This window comes from Rattus norvegicus, chromosome 1, assembly GCF_036323735.1.
Source record: "Rattus norvegicus strain BN/NHsdMcwi chromosome 1, GRCr8, whole genome shotgun sequence".
NCBI classification, from domain to species: Eukaryota; Metazoa; Chordata; class Mammalia; order Rodentia; family Muridae; genus Rattus; species Rattus norvegicus.
In genome coordinates, this window is record NC_086019.1 from 144,982,957 (window position 1) to 145,005,220 (window position 22,264).

General features: G+C 46.8%; 1 protein-coding gene across 4 annotated transcripts in view; it reads right to left on the minus strand.

Moving 5' to 3' along the window:
* The window catches only part of Homer2 (homer scaffold protein 2), a 100,816-nt gene that overhangs the window by 14,750 nt on the left and 63,802 nt on the right, over positions 1-22,264 (minus strand). For 3 of the 4 annotated variants that reach the window (XM_039109542.2, XM_063287628.1, NM_053309.2), the window contains exons 3-5: positions 14,163-14,294; positions 5,073-5,165; positions 2,123-2,262 (exon numbers count right to left, since the gene is read on the minus strand). In XM_039109542.2, the coding sequence (XP_038965470.1) occupies positions 2,123-2,262; positions 5,073-5,165; positions 14,163-14,264 (335 nt within the window). In that variant the 5' untranslated portion in view covers positions 14,265-14,294. The remainder of the gene's footprint in view (positions 1-2,122; positions 2,263-5,072; positions 5,166-14,162; positions 14,295-22,264) is intronic. The other variant, XM_039109538.2, reaches the window with a different exon arrangement.

A 22,264-nucleotide genomic window follows, 5' to 3' on the forward strand; every position in this document is an offset into this window, starting at 1 on the left:
GTTATCTTTCTACCTACAGTCTCATGGATCTATGATATGACCAGGAACTGCGTGCTCTCAGTTTTAAATGCCGCATACTGAATTAAAAAAAAAAAACAAAATAGTAAAATGTTTTTATCTGATGACTTTCAGAGGCGACGACTAAGAATTAAGCTGATCTAGGGAAACAGCTTCACAGCTTTTCCTCTGACTCACTCTCACTGAACTTGGATTTGAAAACATTTATTTTTAGGGTTGGAATATTTTCATTGGGGCATCCCACTGTGACTTTAAACAGCCAAAAATAGTCCTCCTAGCCACCTGGTAAGAGAAGAAACTGGTCAGTTTTGTCTCCGAAGCGCCTAAGTCAGCATCCAGACGCAGAAGGTGGGATCTGAGAGCCTCTGTGCTTTCTGGAATTTCTAGGTCAGAAACAGGAATCGGGTTCCTGACAGGGGCCAGGGTGCTGAGCTGCGGCACTGAATGGCGGCTCTTTGGGGGTGCAGGGGCTCCAATGGAGGCTGCGGCTGGCTGAAGAGACTGTCCACAGAGATCCGTTCAAGAAGGCAGTGCTGGGAGAAGGGGAGGCTTGCTTGCTTTTAGCCATGTGACCTTGGGCAAGGAGTCCCTCAATAACTAGGCCTCGTTTCAATAGTCCAGTGGGAGAATCTAGACAGGATGGCTCTTACGAGGGGGAATGTGGTGAGAGAATCTTCCTGGACAGAAAGACGAGACTGAGGGCACCTGGCTGAAGCCCTCAGCCAGGTGAGCAGGGTAATTCTGATGGTACCTAGGGCTAGTCCTGAAGGTCCAGAACACAGGAGAGCTTGTGTTGTCATCTAAAATCTTCTTGATATCACTATGGGGACCATGCTAAAGTACAGAACCACACAGAAGAAACGGGTACCTTGCAAACTCCTTACGACTTCTGATTGAAGGCCACCTGTGTTTGAACGAAGGATTGCTGACTGATTTGAGTACCTCATACTGTATGTGTTTAGAACTCTGTGTTAACTATACATGTTTTTAAAGATTTGTGTATTTGTGTATGTGCGTGTGCATGAGAGACCCCATATGCATGCATGTGTGCATGCAGATAGCACGTGTGCTGGTGGTGCTTTCAAGGGCCAAAGAAAATGCTGGGTCCCCTGCAGCTGACATTACAGGCAGTTATGAGCCACCCAGGGTGGGTTTTGGCAATGGAACTTGTTCTTTGTAAGAGCAGCAAGCACTCTGCTTAACTGGTCTCCACAAATTTTGTCCCTCTTTCTTCCCCATAAAAAAAAAAAATTAAAGGCAAGACACATGTTATATGTTAAATTATTTATCTGTGACCCTCAAAAGATCACATAGAGTCATGCATGCTTGTGATTTCAGACTTGTGACTCAGAGGCAGGAAGACCCAGAGTTCAAACCTGTGCTCAGATACAGTGAGCTGCAGGCTTGCCCACGAGCTGCAGGCTTGTTCATGCTGAGACCCTGTTTCAAAACAGCAGCAACCCCTTTGCTTCCTGTCATCCTGGACATTTCTCACCAGCTGTATCCTCATGTGTTTTATAATTCTAGTTAATTTTATAAAGAAAACCTCTTCTTTAAGTACTAGTCCACCTTTTTTATATATAGGAACATTATTGATTTTGTGTGTAATTTTGTATTATTTTTCATAATTTCTTAGACTTTCTTAAAAAGCAGAACTGGAGTCTACTGAAAGGCATTTTTAATGTAGATCTGGAACACAGGGGTGAGTAGAAAGGAGCAGGGCACACCCGAGTGTGGTGTCAGCTCCTCAGGAGGAGAACTGTTTCTTAGCTCTTACATATTTTTCTTGGATGTTTAAGATCCTTCTTGTTAGAGATGAATAAATAAATATTCCTCTTCAAAAGCAAAACACGATTAGAGATCCAGCAGATTTTCACACACACACTTGCATGTAATTGTATCTCCTGTACACACACCCTACACTAACACTCATGCACACTCACCGACACCGGTTGACACTGACAGACAGGTGAGGAAAACAATAGGTCTTCCTCTGACCAGGAGGGAGAATGAGATACCCTGAGCAGGACCCTGCCTGGTTGGGAAAGGCTTTCGGGAAACACAGCACGGAGAACAGAGGGCATGGATTCTGCTGCAACCTCACCTCTGTGTCAAAGCGATCTTCAGCTTGTCATTCTCAGACTTGAGGTGTGTGTCGGCCGGACTCGCATGGGAGGCTTTCTCGTCATCTGTCCCATTGACGCTGGATGCCTGAGTGGAAGACGGGGTTTCACACCCAGATTCCTGGCCAAAGTGAATTATCTTCACATGTTACTGCTTGCCCTTACATTGGCAGCAAATTAGGCATAATGACAAAATATGAGTCTGGACAAACCCACTCACTGAACCAGAATGCAGTGTAGACTGACTGGCAGAAAGGCTGACCAAGACAATCGTTCACGGGGTCTAAGTGCCACGAACACTCCACACCATGAGGAAGTTCATTATATAGTTTATGTCTAAAATTTTCACATATTAAAAAGCCAACAGCTGTGGTTGTCTGAACAAGCCTAGGATATAGTCAATCCAGGCAATATTCCAGCATGGAGGGTGGGGCTCAAGAGCTGCCACCCCTAATTGAAGAGCTACAGATAGTAGATATCTTCTGGAAGAGAAAGAATCAGTTCTCTTTAAGGGTTTGACCCCAGTAGGTCAGCTATGCTCCGGTGGACATGAGACTTCACATCCAAGAGTCTAAAGGCAGCCATATTGGACTTGGCAGGTTATTTAGAGAGAAAGAAAGAACAAAAGGTAAGAGGGGTAGATACACTGTGTGAAATTCTCAAAGAAGCAATAAAAATATCATTATATATTTAATACTACATAAATATCTGTAAAGCCCTTAGAAACCAACATATGAATACTTTACTCTCTTGAAAAGTAAAGAAAGACTATTGGTAATTACAAAAGAAGAAATGCACATAATCAATAAGCATAAAAACATTTAATGTCACTGGAAACGGAGAAACCCAGTGGAGATCCACTTGTCATCTGTCAGATCAACAGATTGGTGGGCTAAGAGCACAGCGCACCTCAGTGCTTTACATGCCCACACCTCAACCCAGGTTTCCATTCGTAGAGTTTATCCTGCAGAGCAGCCATCGAATGCTCACAGAGGGGCAGGAACACCACTGTCATGGTGTTCGTGTTAGTGAAGACATCAGAAAAGGCACAGCTGCCTCGGATTGTAAGGAGTCACGGGAATACGCCATGGCGAGACTGGGATACTCCTTGGGCGTTACAGCAGGGTTGAAAGGGAACACTGGGAACTGGGGGGAAACGGTCATGACTTGGAAAGTATTTTCTTAAAAGGTTAAAAGGAGTGGTGATAAAAGAAAGTGCTAGAAAGGTTTAACAAACTAGCGGCTTATCTTGTGGTTGATACGGCACATGGCGATACGACGACGTGTTCTGTGCTTGTTTTCCAGTGCTGGGGCTAGAACTCAGGGCCTTGTGCTTGTTAGGCAATATTAGGCGGTGTCCTACCATTGAGCTACATCCTAGCCAAAGGGCAACTGGGCTTTATTTCTTTCTTGACAGTCTGCTATGTTGTATTTCTTTTATTCTCTCTCTCTCTCTCTCTCTCTCTCTCTCTCTCTCTCTCTCTCTCACACACACACACACACACACACACACACACACACGAGTAAACATATAGCAGTTTTTTTTTAAACAAAAACAACTGACTGCAGTTTCTACCCACATTTCCATTCCAAGAACTCAAGTGATGACTCAATAATTATTACCCTAAATCAAACTGTCCCTTGGATCAAGGACTAGTTAAAGTCCCACCCACCAGAAGCCTAGCATTCATATACTCAGTCTAACTCCTCCTGGACTATCTTCTCTAAGGCAAGCCCAATGGGTGTGTAAGTCCGGACAGACGTAGGTCTGCCTGTGCCATTGTCCCAGCCACCGAGTCTGCTGGCAGACGCGGGGCCCCAGGTGGCTCTCTCATCCTCAGTGACTGCTCCACCTGCTGAGGCTTCTCCTTCCCAGGGCTCTGCTCAGCTCCTCTTTTCCTTGCTTCCTAGGCTTCTGCTTTTCCGTGGGACTCAGGGTCCAGTCCTGACCCCACAGCTACCCAGGCTAAGCCATTCTTCCCCCAGCAGCCTTGTGAGACACGCCCTTCCTTGGTGCCTACATATCCTACTCATGTCATATAACAACTCCGAAGGCTACTGACCACCCAGCTGATGAGATGAATGATAAATAAGGAAGAATTCCGGACTTCACAGTGTCTCCAGACTATCATTCTCAACCAAATCCCAATTCTGTTCCTGGAGGTCGCCCCCTCCCCCCCATAGGATAATTAAGCCTTTCTTAATTTTTTTTTTCAATTTTGGGTTAAAAATGGGTCCTTTATAGTCATTGTTATATCATGGTTTTAAGCAGACAGACTACTCAAATCCTGGCAAAGCTGAATCTCTTCAGACTTCGAACTGTGGGAACACCATCTCCCATCTGCCTCTTGTTAAGACAGGGAGAGGCTTGGAGCTCTGGGTATCAAGCATTTTCCCAGGTGCAAAGTAGGGACATCCTGCTATGGATTTCCCAACAATCAGTAAACACAGCCTTGTCACTCACATTCAAACACTGCCTGTCCTCGGGGCTGCTAGAGTTCAGGAAAACACAGAGACTCTGACCTAGCATGACTGTCTTAATGCAGACATGGTGTGCTAACCAAGCCCCGCCCCCTTCCAAGTGCCGGGAACCCATCCTGGTCTAAGCAGGCTAAGTAAGCAGCACTATTCCACAAAGCCACACTCTGACCTTCAAACACAATGACTGCAGTTCTTCCTGGGTCGGGGACAGGCAACCCTCATTGTATCAACAGCTTTCTGTCAAAAATACAGTACTACACCTGAGAAATTCCAAAGTCTCATGAAAACGTGTCACTTGCATCTCACCGGGAGCAGGCTAATAGTTGAAAAAAAAAATGCCTTCAGAATGTCCTGCTGCTAAAATTACCCATTTCTTGCCAGGAGTGACAAGGAATAGGGAATCTCAATTACTGATCACACTCAGATGTATTTCAGGGACAAATTACTTACTTGGGAATGATTACTTGACGTCTCGATTTTCTCCTGGGACTTGTCTCTGGCTAACCTGGCAGCTTCTCTTACCTCCTGGAATTTCTCTGCAAACTGAACACATAGAACAGTTGTTAGGGCTTCGATTTTATTCATGGCGTCTCCAGTGCCCACCTTGTTATCCTGCATCCATGCTAACCCTATAAATTCTGTACAAATGGCAGAAGAATTCTGTCATTAAAAGGAAACAAAGATAAGAAATCCCTTTTTCCAATAATCGCTGGCCCTGGTCAGCCTGGACCCAGTTTCAGAGTTACTGAGACTAGCTGGATGCAGTGACTGAGAGGACGCATGAATTTAAAATCCTCCGGCTAACAGTAACCAACACAAAGACATCGCAAGAAATACAGCTTCTCCACAGAAGGAACCCATGGCGAAGTCCACCGACTCTGTTGGTGGTTGAAGAACTTGTAAGTTGGTGCCACGAAAAAGGGAAACGAGGCTGTGGTGTGCACACCGGGAACCCCAGAACTTAGGAGGCTGTGCTGAGAGAATTGAAAGTTCAAAGCCAGCTCTTGCCCTGTCTAGGGCAGCCTGCAATATAAACAACGAGACCCCGTCACACTGACACCACTGCCATGTGGCAGCGGCAGCAGCAGCAACAACAAAACAAACACCTAAAGTGTTAGGGGAAAGCTTTAGGTACAAACCAGCAAATGCCATAAACAGCTGATGTCTAATGATCGCGTCATTAACTCTGAAATGCTCCAGCAAGAAAGGGGAAGCACGATAGACTGTTAGCATGGTGGTTAATCTTCACGGTCAGCCCGACCTGATTTGCAACCCTTGGAGATGCGCTTCTTCAATCTTCCAGAGAGGGTTAACTGAGGAGGAAGACACCCTGAATGGGCTATGGGCTGGGATCTGGGGATGCTAAAGGGGGAGGCGGTTAGTGCTGAGGACCAGCATTCGGCTCCCTGCTTCCTGTCTAGGGACACTTCAGGACCAGCCAGCCACTCCCCGTCCTCTGTACCCTGATGGACTGCACCTTTAAAGCAAGAGTCAAAAGAAACCCTTCTTTAGGTTGCATTTGACACAACCATGAGAAAACCTACCAACACGGTTAATCGGCGTCTGGCTGATAATTTATTATTAGCCACAGTTTATTATTCTATGTCCTCTGTTTTAAAATGTTTTAATATTTCTATAACTCTGAAAAGATTTATTTATTTGCTTTATGTATGTGAGTAATAATATATATGAGTACACTGTAGCTGTCTTCAGACACCAGAAGAGGGCATCAGATCCCATTACAGATGGTTGTGAGCCACCATGTGGTTGCTGGGAATTGAACTCAGGACCTCTGGGAGAGCAGTCAGTGCTCTTAACCGCTGAGCCATCTCTCTAGCCCCTTATTTCTATAATTTCAACATTCTAAAGTCAGGACTAGAGAGAGGATTCAACAGTTAGAGAGCACAGCGCTCTTGTAGAAGACTCAGGGTTTGGTTCCTAGCTCCCAGGTCAGGTGGCTTACAACCACCTGTAACTCCAGCTCCAGGAGACCCATGCCTTTCTCTGGAGTCTCTGTGTACTTCACGTAAGCACACAAATCCACGCTCAGCCACACATATACGCACAGTCTAACGTAAACACTTAGAGAATCTTTTAAAAAAATCCAACAGTCACAGGCAATCACTACACTGTCTTATAGTCTCTGACAGGAGAGAGTTTACTTAGCAGTATGCCGTAGACCAGCAGATTATTTAATGATAATGCTGGAGTTATATATCTAGGAAGGCTAAAAGGGTAACACTGAGAAACAGGAAAAACCAGCAGGTTTCCAGACCCTGAGAATTCTGGAAGTTCTGCTACATGCTCATCTGTGGGTAAACACAGGGTCTCTTCTCTGAGCCCGCTTTCTGGACCCTGACAGACAGAACCCCATGTGAGGAGAAAAGGGTATGCTTCTTACTCCAGCCTGCATCTTCCCTACCACAGGGCCACTAACTAAGCCACAGACAAGAGGCTTCAGACCTGACCACTGCAAAGCTGTCAGAGGAAAATCATCTCCCACTGCTTAAGCACATGAGACTGATGGGGGGACCGATGGGTAATGCCACTCACTTTGAGGGACCATGATGGACATGGCCTCTCCTTCTGGAAAACCCCAGGCAGAGAGCAGGCACAGGCCTGTTGTGAGCCCCTGCCTACTGAGAAAGGACACAATCTTGTCAAAGACTCGGTCCCTCTCCACAAAGGAACTCTAAGGGATTTTGCTTACATTCAAACAAACACAAACTATAAAGGAAATTTCTGGGGGAAAAAAAGCTTTAAAGTAACAAAAAGGAAGAGTGGGACCAGAGAGCTGGCTTAGCAGTTGAGAGCACTGACTGATCTTGGGGACCTCAGGGCTTTGGTTCCCAGCACCCACAAGAGAACTCCAGTTCTGGGGGCTCTGGTGCCCTCTTCCGGCCTCTTCGGGAGTGGTGCATCAGATAACGCTCATGTAAAATGTTTTATAAGCTGAGCATGGTGGCACTTAGGAAGCTGAAGCAGGAGGATCACACATAACTGAAAGCCACCAAGCCTTGGCTACACAATGAATTCTAAGCCTGGACTATAGTGCGAGACCCTATCTCAAAAAGCAAAAACAGACCCCCAGAACAACAACAACAACGAAATCCCCTAAACAAAACAAATTTCTAGGTTACCAGTTGATATACAGGCCAGAGCAGAGTGAGCCATGAGAATTGGGCCCTGAGCTTAGGCCAGAAGGCGAACAGTAAATCAAGGTTATTCAGCTACGGTAAGTGGGAAACAAGAGTGCTGGACTCCTGATAGATTAAAAGGCCGACTTTGGAAATCAGTCCTGGGTGCAAACAGAATCAAGCCTTTATGAGACCACGGCTGGAGGGCTAGGACAGTAATTCTCTAAACTTGGAAGACATGAAAGAAAGTCACAGAAGTGACAGGTCTGACGATATACCAATTCAAAGCTTTTAAATGTAGAGAGAGAGAAAAAAAAAAAAACAAAATTCAAAGACATAAAACAAAACAAAACAAAAAAACCAATCCCCACTCACTCAGAAGGGAAACAGCAGCCACGTGTCCTCAGCCAGGGTAGGACTGCATGAAAAAGGACTAATACTGTTCACACAGATGAAAGGAAAAATATAAAAATGCCAATAAATAAATGGTGGAATTCATGAGCAGAATACAGGAAATAAACAGCGCATAACTAGGGTGGCTCAGCCTGCCTGGAGAACTGAAACAAAAATGACACGGTGCCATTCTTTGCCTGTAAGATTAGCACGCGCTAAATACAATCCCAAGCCCCCGTGCTGGCGAGATCGTTTTGTTTTGGTACGTGTTTTGGTACAGCCCCACTGAGAAGCAATTTGGAAGGACATATTGTGAGTGAGAAAAATATTCATACCTACTGATGCAACGATAGCACTCCTGGGAAACCTCGGAGAAAATAACTGAGAATATGAAAAAAGGGGGCCCTCAATACAGTGATCATAATCACAGCGTCGTCCATAATAACGAAAACCTGGACGTGATCCAAACCCCCGTGAGCATGCTGGGAGAACGCTACCCACCAGGAGAGCAGAGGCAGGCAGGAGACCCAGAAAGCTATCATCCAGTGGGGGTCTAAAGCTTTCTAATATCTCCCCCTTATTATATTAAAAAGCATATGTGGGCTGGGAATTTAGCTCAGTGGTAGAGCGCTTACCTAGGAAGCGCAAGGCCCTGGGTTCGGTCCCCAGCTCCGAAAAAAAGAACCAAAAAAAAAGCATATGTGCGTGTAAGCCTAGAAAATATTGTTTTATATTGTTTTAATTTTTTGTTATTATTGTATCTGTCGGAGGATAGCCTGTGGTGTCGATTCTCTCTCTGCACTTTGACATGGGTCCCAGGGATTGAACTCAGGATATGCACGCAGCAAGCGCCTTTACCTGCCGAGCTGTCTCAGTGGCCTCAGAAAAAAATGTGTATGCACATATGCACTCATCGCTTCTTTAAAATATGAAACCATACTGCAGATCGCGTGTCACAGACAATTTTGAAATTAATAATACGGCATTAGTACTCTCAAACATTTATGTGACCTTCTTCTAAATTATCTTCATCGCTGCACAATATTATCCTGAAGGACGCACGAGGCTATTTAATCAATTTTCTTTCTTCTTCTGTTAACCAGCTTCCTCAGGTTGGAGTTTTAGTGTGTCTGTTTGGTTTTCACTCTGACCCAGCAAGAATATCCCTATGGTAACTGCACCATGCAACCAATACCTCCTTACAGTTGCCTCATGGATGGCGGGGTGTTTAAAACAGGGTTTTCTGGAATATATTGTCAAGTGCATGGCTTATTTATTTATTCTGAGGTCATTTTTCTAAGATTTCTAAAAGCTGCAATAATTTTAATCAAAATCGTCATCATTTATGGAAACCGAGACTGCTCGACCTTGCGTGTGGCTATTTGGGGTTGGGGTAGGTCTCGAAAACCTGAACCCTAAACCTTATCCACTAAAACCTGAGTATTTTCTTTTTTGTTGGCTTAGTGGAATCTCACCACCACAATCTGGAACGGTGAGGAGGAATAAGGGCGGTCAGGTTTGTCGAGACGACCTACTTTCTCATTTATTTTGTATGTTTTGGAATGGAGGGCTGGGCACCCAGGGCTTGCGAGGGAGCCAGAGAAGGGGTCTATCCCTATTGTTTGTTTGGTTTTCAGAATAGTGCTGGTGACACCCTCTGCCTCCTCCTGCTTTCTTCCATGAAGGCAGGATGACTAGAGCTTGAGAAGAAAGGCCGGCAAAAGGAAAAACAAACAGAAGAAAAGCCATGAAGTCTCAGAGCCAATGGGGTGGAAGCAGTGTCTCAGTCACTGTTCTGTTTGTTGCTGTGAGGAAGCACGGAGACCAAGGCAGAAAAGCAGCATTTGCTTGGGGCCTCCATCACAATGGAGGTCATTGAATCTGGTCTGACACTCCCACCGCTGTTCTGGTATAAGCCACTGTCCTCTCTAACCTGTGTTTGTAGCATCAATTCCTACTGGGTCACACTTCTCCTGCCTACAGTCTCTCTCCAATACAGCAGCCATAGGTAAGGTTGGTGATGTATACCTATATTCCCAGCACCCAAAAGTCAAAGGTAAGAGGGGGACATGTTTGAGGCCAGCCTGGGCTATCTAGGGAGACCACTCTGTCTGTCTGTCTGTCTGTCTGTCTGTCTGTCTGTCTGTCTCTTTCACACACACACCCCTCTGTTGTAGTCACTATTATATTGCTGTGAAGAGACACCATGACTAAGGCAACACTTATAAAAAGAAAATATTTAATTGGGAACTTGCTTACAGTTCTGGAGGGTTAGTTACTGTCACCGTGGCAGGGAGCATGGCTGCGTGCGTGGTGCTGGAGCAGTAGCTGAGAGTTACCTCCTGATCCTTAGGCAGATGGAGAGGTGTTGAGCCTGTGTGGGCTCCAAGCCCACACCCAGTGACACACTTCCTCTAACAGGCCACACCCCCTGATCTTTCTAATCCTTCTCAAATAGTGCCCCTCTCTGATGACTCAGCGTTCAAATACACGAGCCTCTGAGGGCTAATGTCATTCAGTCACCACGGTGCCAGCAACAGCCTGCCTCAGACCTTTGCATAGTAAGATTAACGGCATCCATTTAAGCACTGTGGTCATATTTTGTGCTACTGGCAGCCAAAAGCACTCTAACTAAAACATATCAAGAGAACGGCTAATGACTGTGGGTAGAAAACTGGCCCTGAAATTAGAGTAAATTAGGTGCTTACTCTTATGACCACAGTGAATAAATCAGGGAATGTGAGGGGACACGTCGGTCATGGGTTAACTTTTATTTTTATTTATTGAGGGTGTACACATACGCCAAGCAAGCATGTGGAGTCAGAGGATACCTTGCAGGAGTTCTCTCCCTTACACCATGTGGGTACCAAGGCTTGAACTCAGGTCTTTAGCCTTGGATGCAGATGCCTTCATTGACTGAGCCATCTCATGGGCCCCTGTCCTAACTTCATTTTTGTTGCTGAGGCTAAAATAATATGACTAACCCCCCCCCAAAAAAAAACAAAAACAAAAACAAAAAAACCCAACCAACCAAACAAAAAAAACATTACAGGAGAAAAGGTTTATTTTAGCTCACAATTTCATATTATTGTGGGGAAGTAAGAATCAGGAGCTTAAAATAGTTGTTTCTGTCCACAGTCAAAGAGGAATGAATGTGTGCTCAGCTCGGTTCCCTCACTCTCACATTGCATCAAGGATCCCCTGCCTAGGGAATGGTATCGCCCACAGTGGATTGGGCCTCTTAATACTAATTAACTAACAAAGACAATTCCCTACGGAGATGCCCACAGGCCAACCCAACATAGACAACTCCGCATTGAGACCCTTCCTCAGGTGGTCTACAAGTATCAGGTTGACAATTAAGATAAGCGCCACACCCCAGATGAAACTGTGGAAGCTGAAGGCAAGTGCCGAATATGCAGATGGACTGACCTCCATCCACCACAGAGCAGTGGAGATTCAATTCTGGGCCGTTGCCCACAGTGAAAGAACGTTTCCTCTCTGCAGTGAGTGAGGAGGTAGCAAATTCACAACAGTGGGGACGTGAGGTCAGATGCCAGAGAGATGAACTTCAATGGCTGCCTCACTCTTCTACCTCTGCGAGGCTCTTTCCAGAACCTCATCTTAGCAGAGCATGCCCGCTCCTCTCTACCATTCCTCGGTAGGCTGAGGAACTGCGTCTTTTCTAGTGGGTGGACATACGGATGCCCATTCGATTCCAGGAATATATAACTTCTACATATTTTTGGAAAGCCTCTCTAAGGAGCAGAACGTTTCTGCGCCATGCTTCCTGGGCTGTGGTTGTGGCTCCTTCTAATGAAAGCTGCGAAGAACAGGGTATCTATTTTCTTTCTGGGGGTTGGAGAGAGAAGTATGTATGATGTGTTCTTAAGTGAAAATGTCCACACTGGCGTTTCTTTCTCCAGCCCACCACGATGTCTGGTTACCGATCCTGCTGTAGGTCTGTGGGTGTCTGCACTGAGAAGTCAGAAACGCCCAGTCACAGCTGCTCTTCAGCACGCAAGCTTAGGAGCCTTCAGGCCCTGCCCCCCCCCCCCATGCTAGCTAATTGCCCCTGGTTGAGGCTGCTAGCCTCAATTCATGCAACTTCATCAGCGTGTGCTTAATTGCTCCCTTCAAAGAAATGGGAAAAGCTGATGTGAAGCATTTTTGGATGAAGGACGTATTGGGAGCTTGCCTCAGAAATCTCTGTGGAGATGACAGGTCATAGTCACAGAGCAGAGACGTCAGTGTTGTCAGAGACGGGGACTCGGGAAGAAGGGACACTCCTCCTTAATAACAGGACATTTTCTTCATTTGGGAGAAACTGGAAGGAGCTCAGATCAAGGTCTTTTCAGGTCCCAAGGCAGGAACATTCACAGCTTGTTCTAGCTTTTGTTTGGCGTTGTCCTTTCTTTTCCGTGGAGTCTCCTTCATCCGTCCTCACTACCTTCTTTTCTCTACAGAAAGAAAGGACTATACCGGGAAGCCAAGTGCTTCTCGCAGATTGCCCTGGCTCCGGGGAACTTCTGGGCCTGGACAGAGGCGGAGGCATGAGCTGAGCTAGGCCCAGACAGGACCTAGTGCCTGCCCAGCAGCGTGAGGCTACGGGGCCATCTGTGCAGGTGGAAGAATGGCCTGGCATGAGCACGGGTGAGACAGGAATCTCCTCTCCCTTCCCACACAGACCCCTGCTCCATTGCAGACACAGGAGGTCCCGGCCATCCCTGTCACAGTCACAGTGCACTTTGGTCCTCTCTGCCACCACGGCTCTGCACCCACCCCACCCACTTCCCATTTCAGAAGAGGTTACTGCCGTCCCTCCACCATCATCCCAGGGTCTTGGGCTCCCTAACCCATCTGGCAAAGTTCTGCCAAATTTTTAAATTCTTAAAAATTCTCTCTTCTTCAAATCTTCCTCAGCTCTACCCTGAACTGAATCTGACTTGCTTCCAGGAAATAAAATAAAATATACCTGTCTGAAATGCAAATCTGGCCACTTTACTTTTGGGTTAAAATCCTTCTAAGATAACAAGGTAAAACTCAGAAATCTCAGCATGCTCTACAAGACCATCCAAAAGCTGGCTTCTAGCAGTCACACCAAATCAGGGAAGACTCGGTGACAATTCATAGCGCCCCTCTATAGAATATAGCATGGTGCCAGTGTTTGAGCTGGGACTGCTGCTTCCTGCTGTCAGAATGACCATAGGCACCTCTGGAAGCAGGCCTTGGGACACCCACTCGCCCAAGTATACAAGAAAATGGCCATCTACACTGGATCCAGGAAAATCATCAAGGCCAGAGGTGTATGGGACTTCTCCCTACTGCAGTACCTCCCCGCCCCCGCCCCCGCCCCCGCCTCCGCCCCTGTCCCTGCCCCCACCCCAGCTCTGTTTCCAGAAGCACAGCACACAAGTAAAGTATAGCATAGTGGGACAGGGCTTAGGAGGAGAGTCTGTCATGATAACCAATGGCATGGTAACTTACTAATTCTTTTTCCTGCTGTGACCAGATACCTGCCAGGAAAAAACTTAAGGGTGGGAGGGTAATAGCTTAGTAAGGGGTGTGGTTCATCATGGTTGGGAAGGCTTGGTGGTGGGAGGTAAAAGCTGGCCACACCAAGAGTGGACAGGAAGTGAGGCCAAGCTATAAAACGTCAAGTCTGGGTCCTATGGAGCCATTTCCTCCATCGAGGCTCCGCATCCTGAAGATTCTATAACCTTCTCAAACAGTAACACCAGGACCAAACCATTTCACAGTCTCACTGTACCTGACCTCAGTGCTTCTGCTTCTTGCCCTGTGTTTCTGGACTCTCTTGTGGCCAGACAATGGACGTTCAGAGAGCTGCCAGCTGATTGTCTCGGGCTTAATGAACTTCCTTTACTCCAGACTGCTCAGTTTTCCTGGAGTCTGCTATGTCAGAAAGGACTCTCCCTCACCCACAGCAGCACAACACCACCACCACCACCACCACCACCACCGCCACCGCCACCGCCCTCACCGTGCATACCTTTGTGAGCTGCTGCTCTGAGGAGAATCCCAGACCGAACACGGTGTTGGCCCTGCTGTCAGCCCACTGCCCGAACTTCTGTGAAGTTTTGGTGAACGTCATGTTCGGGGTGATGGTGCTGTTTATGATTACCTGCAGGAGACAATCCAGAGAGCGTGTGTTAACTCTCTACTAGAGCCTTTCAATCCTCTCAGACAAAGCCATGACTTGCTGGTTTATGACCTTGAATGAGTCAGTTGACTTTGTTGAGCCTCAATTTCCCCTTAAAGATAAGATTAAGTAAAAATACTTTATAAATATTAGAACTTTTCTGGTTTTAAAGAAATATGAGAGTGTCCCTCTTATGATTGCACCGTGACTGACTCTGGGACAGCCTGTTAGGGGCAGGGCTGGGAGATGTGTGCTAAACTGGTCAGACTTTACTAACATTCAAGAGACCCCTTGGGGTACATTTGTGGTTGACCCAAGGTCATCTGGTACATGATTCATTCATGTATTAAGAATATTTATTGGACATTCATTTCATGGCAGCAATTCTGCTAACTAGAAATACAAAATTAGGGAACACGTGTTCTACATGACCTTTTCTCCCAGCGTCTGTGGCCTCTCTTCTTTTTGAGGCCATAGGTAGTAATGGCCAGCACCCGGCTCCTGTGAGCTCCCTTACAGACCCCCTGCTTATACCAGTGTGACAAATCTGTATCAATTAACCCTCTACCTACTCTCCAAATCAGAATGTCTTCTCCTTCCCCTCGCAAAGCAAAGGCCCTTCTGCTGGTGCAAGTATTAACTGGTTTGTCAGGATATTAGAGTGGCAGGGATTTCAAAACCCAGAGGCTGTGGGGGTGGTTCCCCGGGAATGTGCACACAGCTGGCCTTTAAGGATACTTTTATTTTTATGCTTGGTATGTTTCGGGTAATAAAACCTCAGTTTGGAAACCATGCTTTTCTTGGGAGAAGTATTTTCCTATTGATAATGTGAAAGATCCTGTTTTAGACTCTTCTGCTGTTAAGTGTCTGAAATGCCCGTTATCCTGGTTGTGTGTCTACCCTGGTCAGAACAGCTCAGAAACAAACACAGCAGACAGAGGAAGCACCCGCAGCCATGAAAGTCTATGTGTCAGAATGTGGTCAAGAGAATAAACCTTGGGGAATGATGCCAGGAAGACAGGTAGAGAGCCTTATTTTACCTCTGATACATTTTACATTAGATGCATTTTACCTCTGGTGCATTTTACCTCAGGTGCATTTTGTTCCCTGGTTTGTTCTGGAACATGATTTTTGTGCTTTGTGTGACAAACACTTACATTCAATTTATATGACATGCTTATTCTTGTAGGACACCAGAACATAGCTAATAGAACCCAATCTGGTCAGTGAATCCTGACCCTGGATCTGGCCTTCTGCCCTGTGTCTTCCCCACGTGTAATCTATACCACATGCCAGGCCATTGTGTTTACATTCGTCTGTCCTAAGAGAGTTCTGGGAAAGGGCTGCTCTGTTAATATTTGGATGTGCTTACTGATGCTTGCTTACATCTTTTTCAGAACTCGAACAACCTTCCTTGGATTGTTGTTTTTTTATTTGTCACATTCCTGTATAAAAGTACACCGAAATTGAGGTAAGACTGTCTACAGTGTCAGACTGTAGTCTGCCCATTGTCTCAGGCCCTCAGATCCCGGGTTCAGCAGACAAGATCTGCACAGGTGACGAAGTGGACAGCTGTGTGTGTGTGTGTGTGTGTGTGTGTGTGTGTGTGTGTGTGTGTATGTGTGTGTGTGTTATGAATGGATTGCTTACAAAACAGTGGTTAATTGATTTCAAGAGCAAGGTCTAGTCATCCTCCTTCAGAGAAGGGCCCCCTTCAGCTTCTCTGACCTATGAACTCATCAACTTTGGGAAGTTCCCACCATTCTCTCCACAGATCGCTTCTGGGCCATCTTTTCTCTTTGCCTCTCTTGCCACTCCTTCAGTTCTACACATGGCTAGACCTTTTGAGTGTGTTGAACGTGGTTAACACTGATTACCACCAGTCTCCTCATTCTTGGTTCTCTCTGGTTTAATCTGGGCATTTTAAAAAGGTTTATTTATTTATTTTTAATTTTGTATACGTGTTGGGGGAGAGTGGCTGCCTGTGAGTGGAGGTGCCTGTGGAGGTCAAAGGTTGGATGCCCTGAGGTTGGAAATACAGGTGGTTGTGAGTCACCCCAACACGGGTGCTGGAACTGAAATCAAGTTCTAAGGAAGAGCACTACGTGTTCCCAACCACTAAGTTGTCTCTCCAGTGTCCAATCTGGGTGTTTAAAAGTGATCTATTTTCTCGTTCACTGATCTTGGTGGCTTGGTGGTCTGTCTGGTGTTAAACCTATCTGTCCACCCAGCACTGTGTGCAGATGTGGGGAGTGTGAGAATGCACAGGGCAGGGGAGGAGAGTTTGGAATAGCTGGCTGCTAGTTTTATCATGTGGCCCAGACTAGCACTGAATACATGATACTCCTTCTTTAGCCTTCCCCGTTCTGAGATCCACTACCATTCCTGCCTCCATTGAGTTGTTTTTAAAATCCAGCATAGTTGATATTTTAAAAATATATTCTAGGACCAGGCATGGTGGAACATATCTGTCATTCTAGCAATTGAAAGGTAGAGGCAGATCCCTGTGAGTTTGAGGCCAGTTTCATGCACAGAGTGAGTTCCAGGACAGTTACGGTGTACTTAGTGAAGCCTTGTCTCATTCATTCATTCATTCATTCATTCAATCAATCAATCAATCAATCAATAATCGATCGTCTACATCCCTAAGGATATTTTTCCTTTGCCTGTCTTGGTCATTTCCCCTCTATTTCCTCCTATATTAATTATATTTATTTTAAAATCCTTGCTGCAAACACTGACATCTGGACCATCTCTGAATCTTTCATTTTCTAGGTTTCCCCTTCCTGACTCTAAGCATATGGCCCTACCTTTCTGGAGGTCCAGTCATTTTTTTTAAATCTCATGCTGAAATATCCAACGATTCCATAGAATGCAACCATCTTCCAGGGGAAGTTCCCCTTCTCCTCTGCTGAGTAAAGTAGATAGACAAGAAATCCCCTCTTTCCTGGGCTGCACTGAGTCAGCCTGGGTTTCAGCTCTGGTGAGGTTCAGTGTCCCTTGGTTTACTCCTGGACTTAGAGCAGGCCCTTCAAACCCACATCGTCACAACTCGTATACTGCCCTCAGATTTGTACATAGCTGAGTGTGGCCTTAAACTCCTGATGCCTCTGCCTCTAACTACCACATGTTGGGGTTGTAGACATGTTACTCAGGTATCCCCTCCTGTCATTTAAGCCATGTCATCATCAGGGTCTCCTCTGGTTTCTCCACCAGCAGCAGCCTTTCTGCAGGGCTCAGCTCAGTGCACAGCTTTAAGCTGCCCCTAGTCAGTAGTGCCCAGATGACAGAGTGTATAGGAGCCCAGTGACCACTCCTCACTATCCCTGCGGCTTGCATGGTTTTGTGCACTGTTGATTCTCGCAGGGGCTTGGCTTCTATATACCATGAATGAAGAAGACGTCTTAGGTTGGGGAAGGGAGAGCCCGCCACATTGAAGCTCCTTCATGTTGAGCTTCAGTTCTATCTCTTGGTCACTGCTAAGTGCTTTGCTGATTCCCCTCCCCCAGCAGCATCTCTGCCAAAGTCACGCCCCAACCTTCATCCTGTGTCCAGAATTGGCAAATGTTTACAGGAGAGAGGCCACCATCTTGGCTCTGAATGGTCTTATCTCTCTGGCTCTTATCGTGGTAGAGTTCTCTGATGTCCCTAAATCATATTCATGGGACTAAGGGTGCAGCTCTTGGGTACAGTACTTGCTTCGCGTGTGCAAGGTCCTAGGTTCAAGCCCCCAAATTGTCCCCAAAGTACTATTTTTCCTACTTGTTATCGGAGAGAACACTGGCCCCTCTAGAAGCTCCAAACCTCACTTAGAGCAGCATGCCAAAGCAACACGGGTTCAGACACACACTTCCCTGCGTGCCTGGGCATTAGTCTACAGTGGTTATGGGGAACATGCAGTCTCTCACAAGGCTCAAAGTCGCGCTGCTCACATCAAGGGAGCACAGCTGGGCTCAGCAAGCCAGCCTAGCTTGTGGGTATGGCTTCGAGCTCAGCTGCTCTCCAAGCCCTGCAACATTCCATGTAACGCAGGGATTCCAGACCACTTAGCACCTGCTCATCTGTTTCCTCCTCCATCTGCAGCATGTACTGTGGAGAGAGCAAGGAGCTGTCAGACCACAGTCCACAGCCCAGACTCATCCCATCTCCTTCTCTTCTGTCTCCCAAGAGAAGGGTCCAGCCACTCAGCCAGAGCCAAGCTCGCCCCGGTCTCCTGGGTCCCATGTCTTTGTCTCCAGCTCCACGGCATTCCTCGCTCCCATCCAACTGCACTCTGTACTCTCTGGCCCCCACGGGTAACAAGAGGTCTGTTTGTCCTTGGGACACAAGATGCTGACCTTGCAGAACTCAGGAGGATTTCTGCGGAGGGAGCGGCATCCTCCTCCTCAGCCCTCACTGAAAGTCTGCTCTGTAGTCACCGGTCCCTGTCATCAGCATCAAAGTGCCAGGACCCTTATCTACAAGCTGGACATCGGCCAGGAGGGAGAGAAGTGAAAGTCACATTCGCCGTACTGCCCTTGTAATCCCTCACACTGGCTGGCTCCCTGCAGGCCTTGGCTGGTTCCTAACTGGCTCGCCCAAGGTTCTGAGACATCCTAGATCCAGAGGAAGGAAGGGGAGGAAAGAAAAGAAATGGTGGCAGGGAAGGCCACCACTGAGCATCACAGCATCCTTTTGCCTTGCCTTAACTACCTGAGATGTTCGCCCTGAGCAGAGGGATAAGCCACATGTATGTGAGTGGGATTGCCCGCTGCCTGCCCCAGAAAACCCAGAGCACCAACCTTCAGAGAGCATCAAGTGTCAACCCCAGTGCCCATGTTGTCAAAACATCTTCTTCCTTTACTTGTCACTAAGATGGGAACGGCCCTGTGCTACACCTGGCCTGTCCACTAAGACTGAGTCCTTCAGACAAGCTGGGCAGCAGCTAGTAAGACCGCTCCTTCCGCCTGCCCCTCTCAGGCTCTGTCTGTCCCTTCCAGCTAACTGCACGGGAAGGCTTGGGCATCTCTGGGAGACTCTTTTTTTTTTTTTTCTTTTTTTCGGAGCTGGGGACCGAACCCAGGGCCTTGCGCATGCTAGGCAAGAAGCACTCTACCACTGAGCCAAATCCCCAACCCCTCTGGGAGACTCTTAAGTCAGCAATGGCTCTCGCTGTTCAAAGACATAAAGGAAGGAAGGAGAGAAAGTGAACACATATTTAAAAAGAGCCTTTTAAAAACAATGTTTCTCTTTTTTGAAAAAGTGCCTTGCTGTAGCCCAGGCTGACCTTGAACTTGAGATCTTCTTGACTTAGCCACCCGAGTGTTAGTTTGGAGGCATGCACCTACAAAGCCAGCTGGAAAGACCTTTCAGTCTGCTGTGGGTGTGTAACGGTGAAGTGCCCTGTGCAGTTCGATGGGCAGGAGGGATAGCCTGAGGTTCAGGATAAAGAGATGAGAACTTAAGGGGCAGAGGACGGCTTAGTTCTGGGCAAGAGAATGATCTGCTCCTTGGAGACTGGAGAGGGTGAGGTTGATGGGCAGACTGATCAGTTTAGGTTTTACTAGCAATATGAAAATGGCTTCATACAATGGTTATCACTATTATATGATCACCACATTCAAGATACTTCAGATAGCATCAAAGGTTTGAGTAGGAGCATGGAGCAATGGGGCTGCCATGGGTCAGCAAAACTAACAACAACAACAACAATAATAATAATAATGTGGGCGGGGTGGTGGTGGCACACTCCTTTAATCCCAGCACTCAGGAGACAGAGGCAGGTGGATCTCTAGGAATTCAAGGCCAGCCTGGTCTACAAAACAAGTTCCAGGACAGCCAGGGCTACACAGAGAGACACACACTGTCTCAAAACAAACAAACAAAATGTGGCTTCTCAACATCTACGAATCCTCTTCTGCGCGCAGGCCCGAGAGGCCTCTGCACAGAGCGTGGGAAACGTTGCTCACAGGGGTAGTGTTAGCAGCAGCAGTGTCGACCACCAGCAGAATGTACAATAAACGGAAGCGCGCCATAATGAAAAGCTGACTGGCAGGAAAACTAACCACGGTTGCAGGCATTAATATAGATGAATTAATATTTTTAAAGGATATCATCAAAGAACACATATGGGAGTCTATTTGTATAAAAGTCAAAGCCAGATAAAATAAACAACATACTGGTTAGGGCCGGGGTCAGCACACTGTAATCCTCAGGCTAAATCCAACAGATAGCCTGTGTTTTTAAATCACATCTTACTGGAGTAAGCATTTACATAGAGTATGGGACTGTGAACATTTTCTTGTCACAAAGGAAAAACACGAAAGCTGCAAGAGATCATAAACTAAATCACTCACTCACCAGCGTGTCAAGAGGTTTGCAACCTCTGGTTTAGGGACACACACACACACACACACACACACACACACACACATATATTCTCTCATAAACACACACACAGACATGCATACACACATACACCCACACAGAGACATGCACACACATTCACACACACACGCGCACACAAATAAATGGCTAAATTACCAAGGGAGTGCCTATTACAGTTTCAAGAGAGGAGAATCTCTTAATGGGTAGACGAGGGTCAGGCAATGAGGGAGCGGCCCACACATATTTTGGAATATGGACATGACTCTACTTTAAAGAGCCTTTGACTTTATCGTAGTGTGAAAATGATTCAGAGTCATTAGAAATCGTACTTCACATTTTTATTTATTTTACTTTATTTCTGCAGTGCTGGGTCTGAAATAGGGGGCATTTGGCATGCAGTTGAGAGCTGTGCCACAGCCTCTAAATGTTGGTCTTTCTGGAGCTGGTGAGGCGGAGGCAGAGCAGGAGGAAGAACGAGGCAGAGAGAGGAGACTGGGAGCCTGCTGCAGAGCAGGGAAGGGCGGCCTCTTAGGCCCAGGGGAGAAGGTCTACCTTGTGAAGCACCAGGCTCAAACTCTGATGTGGGCCCATGCATGTCCAAGTCCTGAGTTCCATCTGCAGCCTCCACAGGGAGCAGTGTCCCCATAAAAGATCTAGTGCCTGCAGGTCACTGGAACCGCATTTTCTTAGGATACCCAAAACACCATGGCCTTGCCTTGGAGGAAGGCCAGGTAGGAAGAGAACATTTCCAAGTCCAGGAAGCTGGAGGCGGAAAGGAGTTGGCAGGTTCCCACGAGAAACTGAGGTAAAACAACCAAAACATGGGCTATCTGCTCCCAAGGTGGATTAGCAAGATGCCCCCTCCCCCAGCCCATATTCTCCTTGTGCCTCAGAAATGGAAGGAAAGAATATGACATTCATTGAAAACCTGCTGGGTGGTAGGAACATTCTAGAAACTCGATCTCTTAACAGAGGGGCTCTTCAGAAGAGGAAATAACGATGGTGGGTAAAAGATGGGAACCTGTATTCTTTATTTATTTTTTTTAAATATTCCATCTATATATGAGAGGGAGGGGGAGGAGGAGGGGGGGAGGAGGAGGGGGAGGGGAGGGGAGCATGCATGCAACTGTGCATTTATGGAGGTCAACTTTTGTGAGTTGGGTCTTGCCTTCCATCATGTTGGTCCAGGGAACCAAACTCAGACTTTGAAGCTTGGCAGCAAACGCCTTCACCCGCTGAGCCATCTCACCGGCTTCTGGTTGTGCTTTTGAAAGCAACCTCACATTCCTAGAATACCCTAAGTATTCTAAGGTTTCAGCTGCTCCTCTCCTTTTGAAGCACCGTGAACAGGCGGGACCTTCTGCACAGTGAGCACTGCTAAATATTTGGAGAACAGGTGACCCCTCAGGTCTCTGCTAATGTAGGCTTTCTGTGATCCTATAAATAACCAGAGCCAAGGGCAGGAGAGTCAGCCAGCACACCCACGAGGAGCACCTGCTTCAGGCAAGCCCTGCCCGTGGGCACCGGCCGGCAGCTCTCCACACGGGTGACGGTGATCAACTTGGTCCACCAAGAGTGACAAAAGC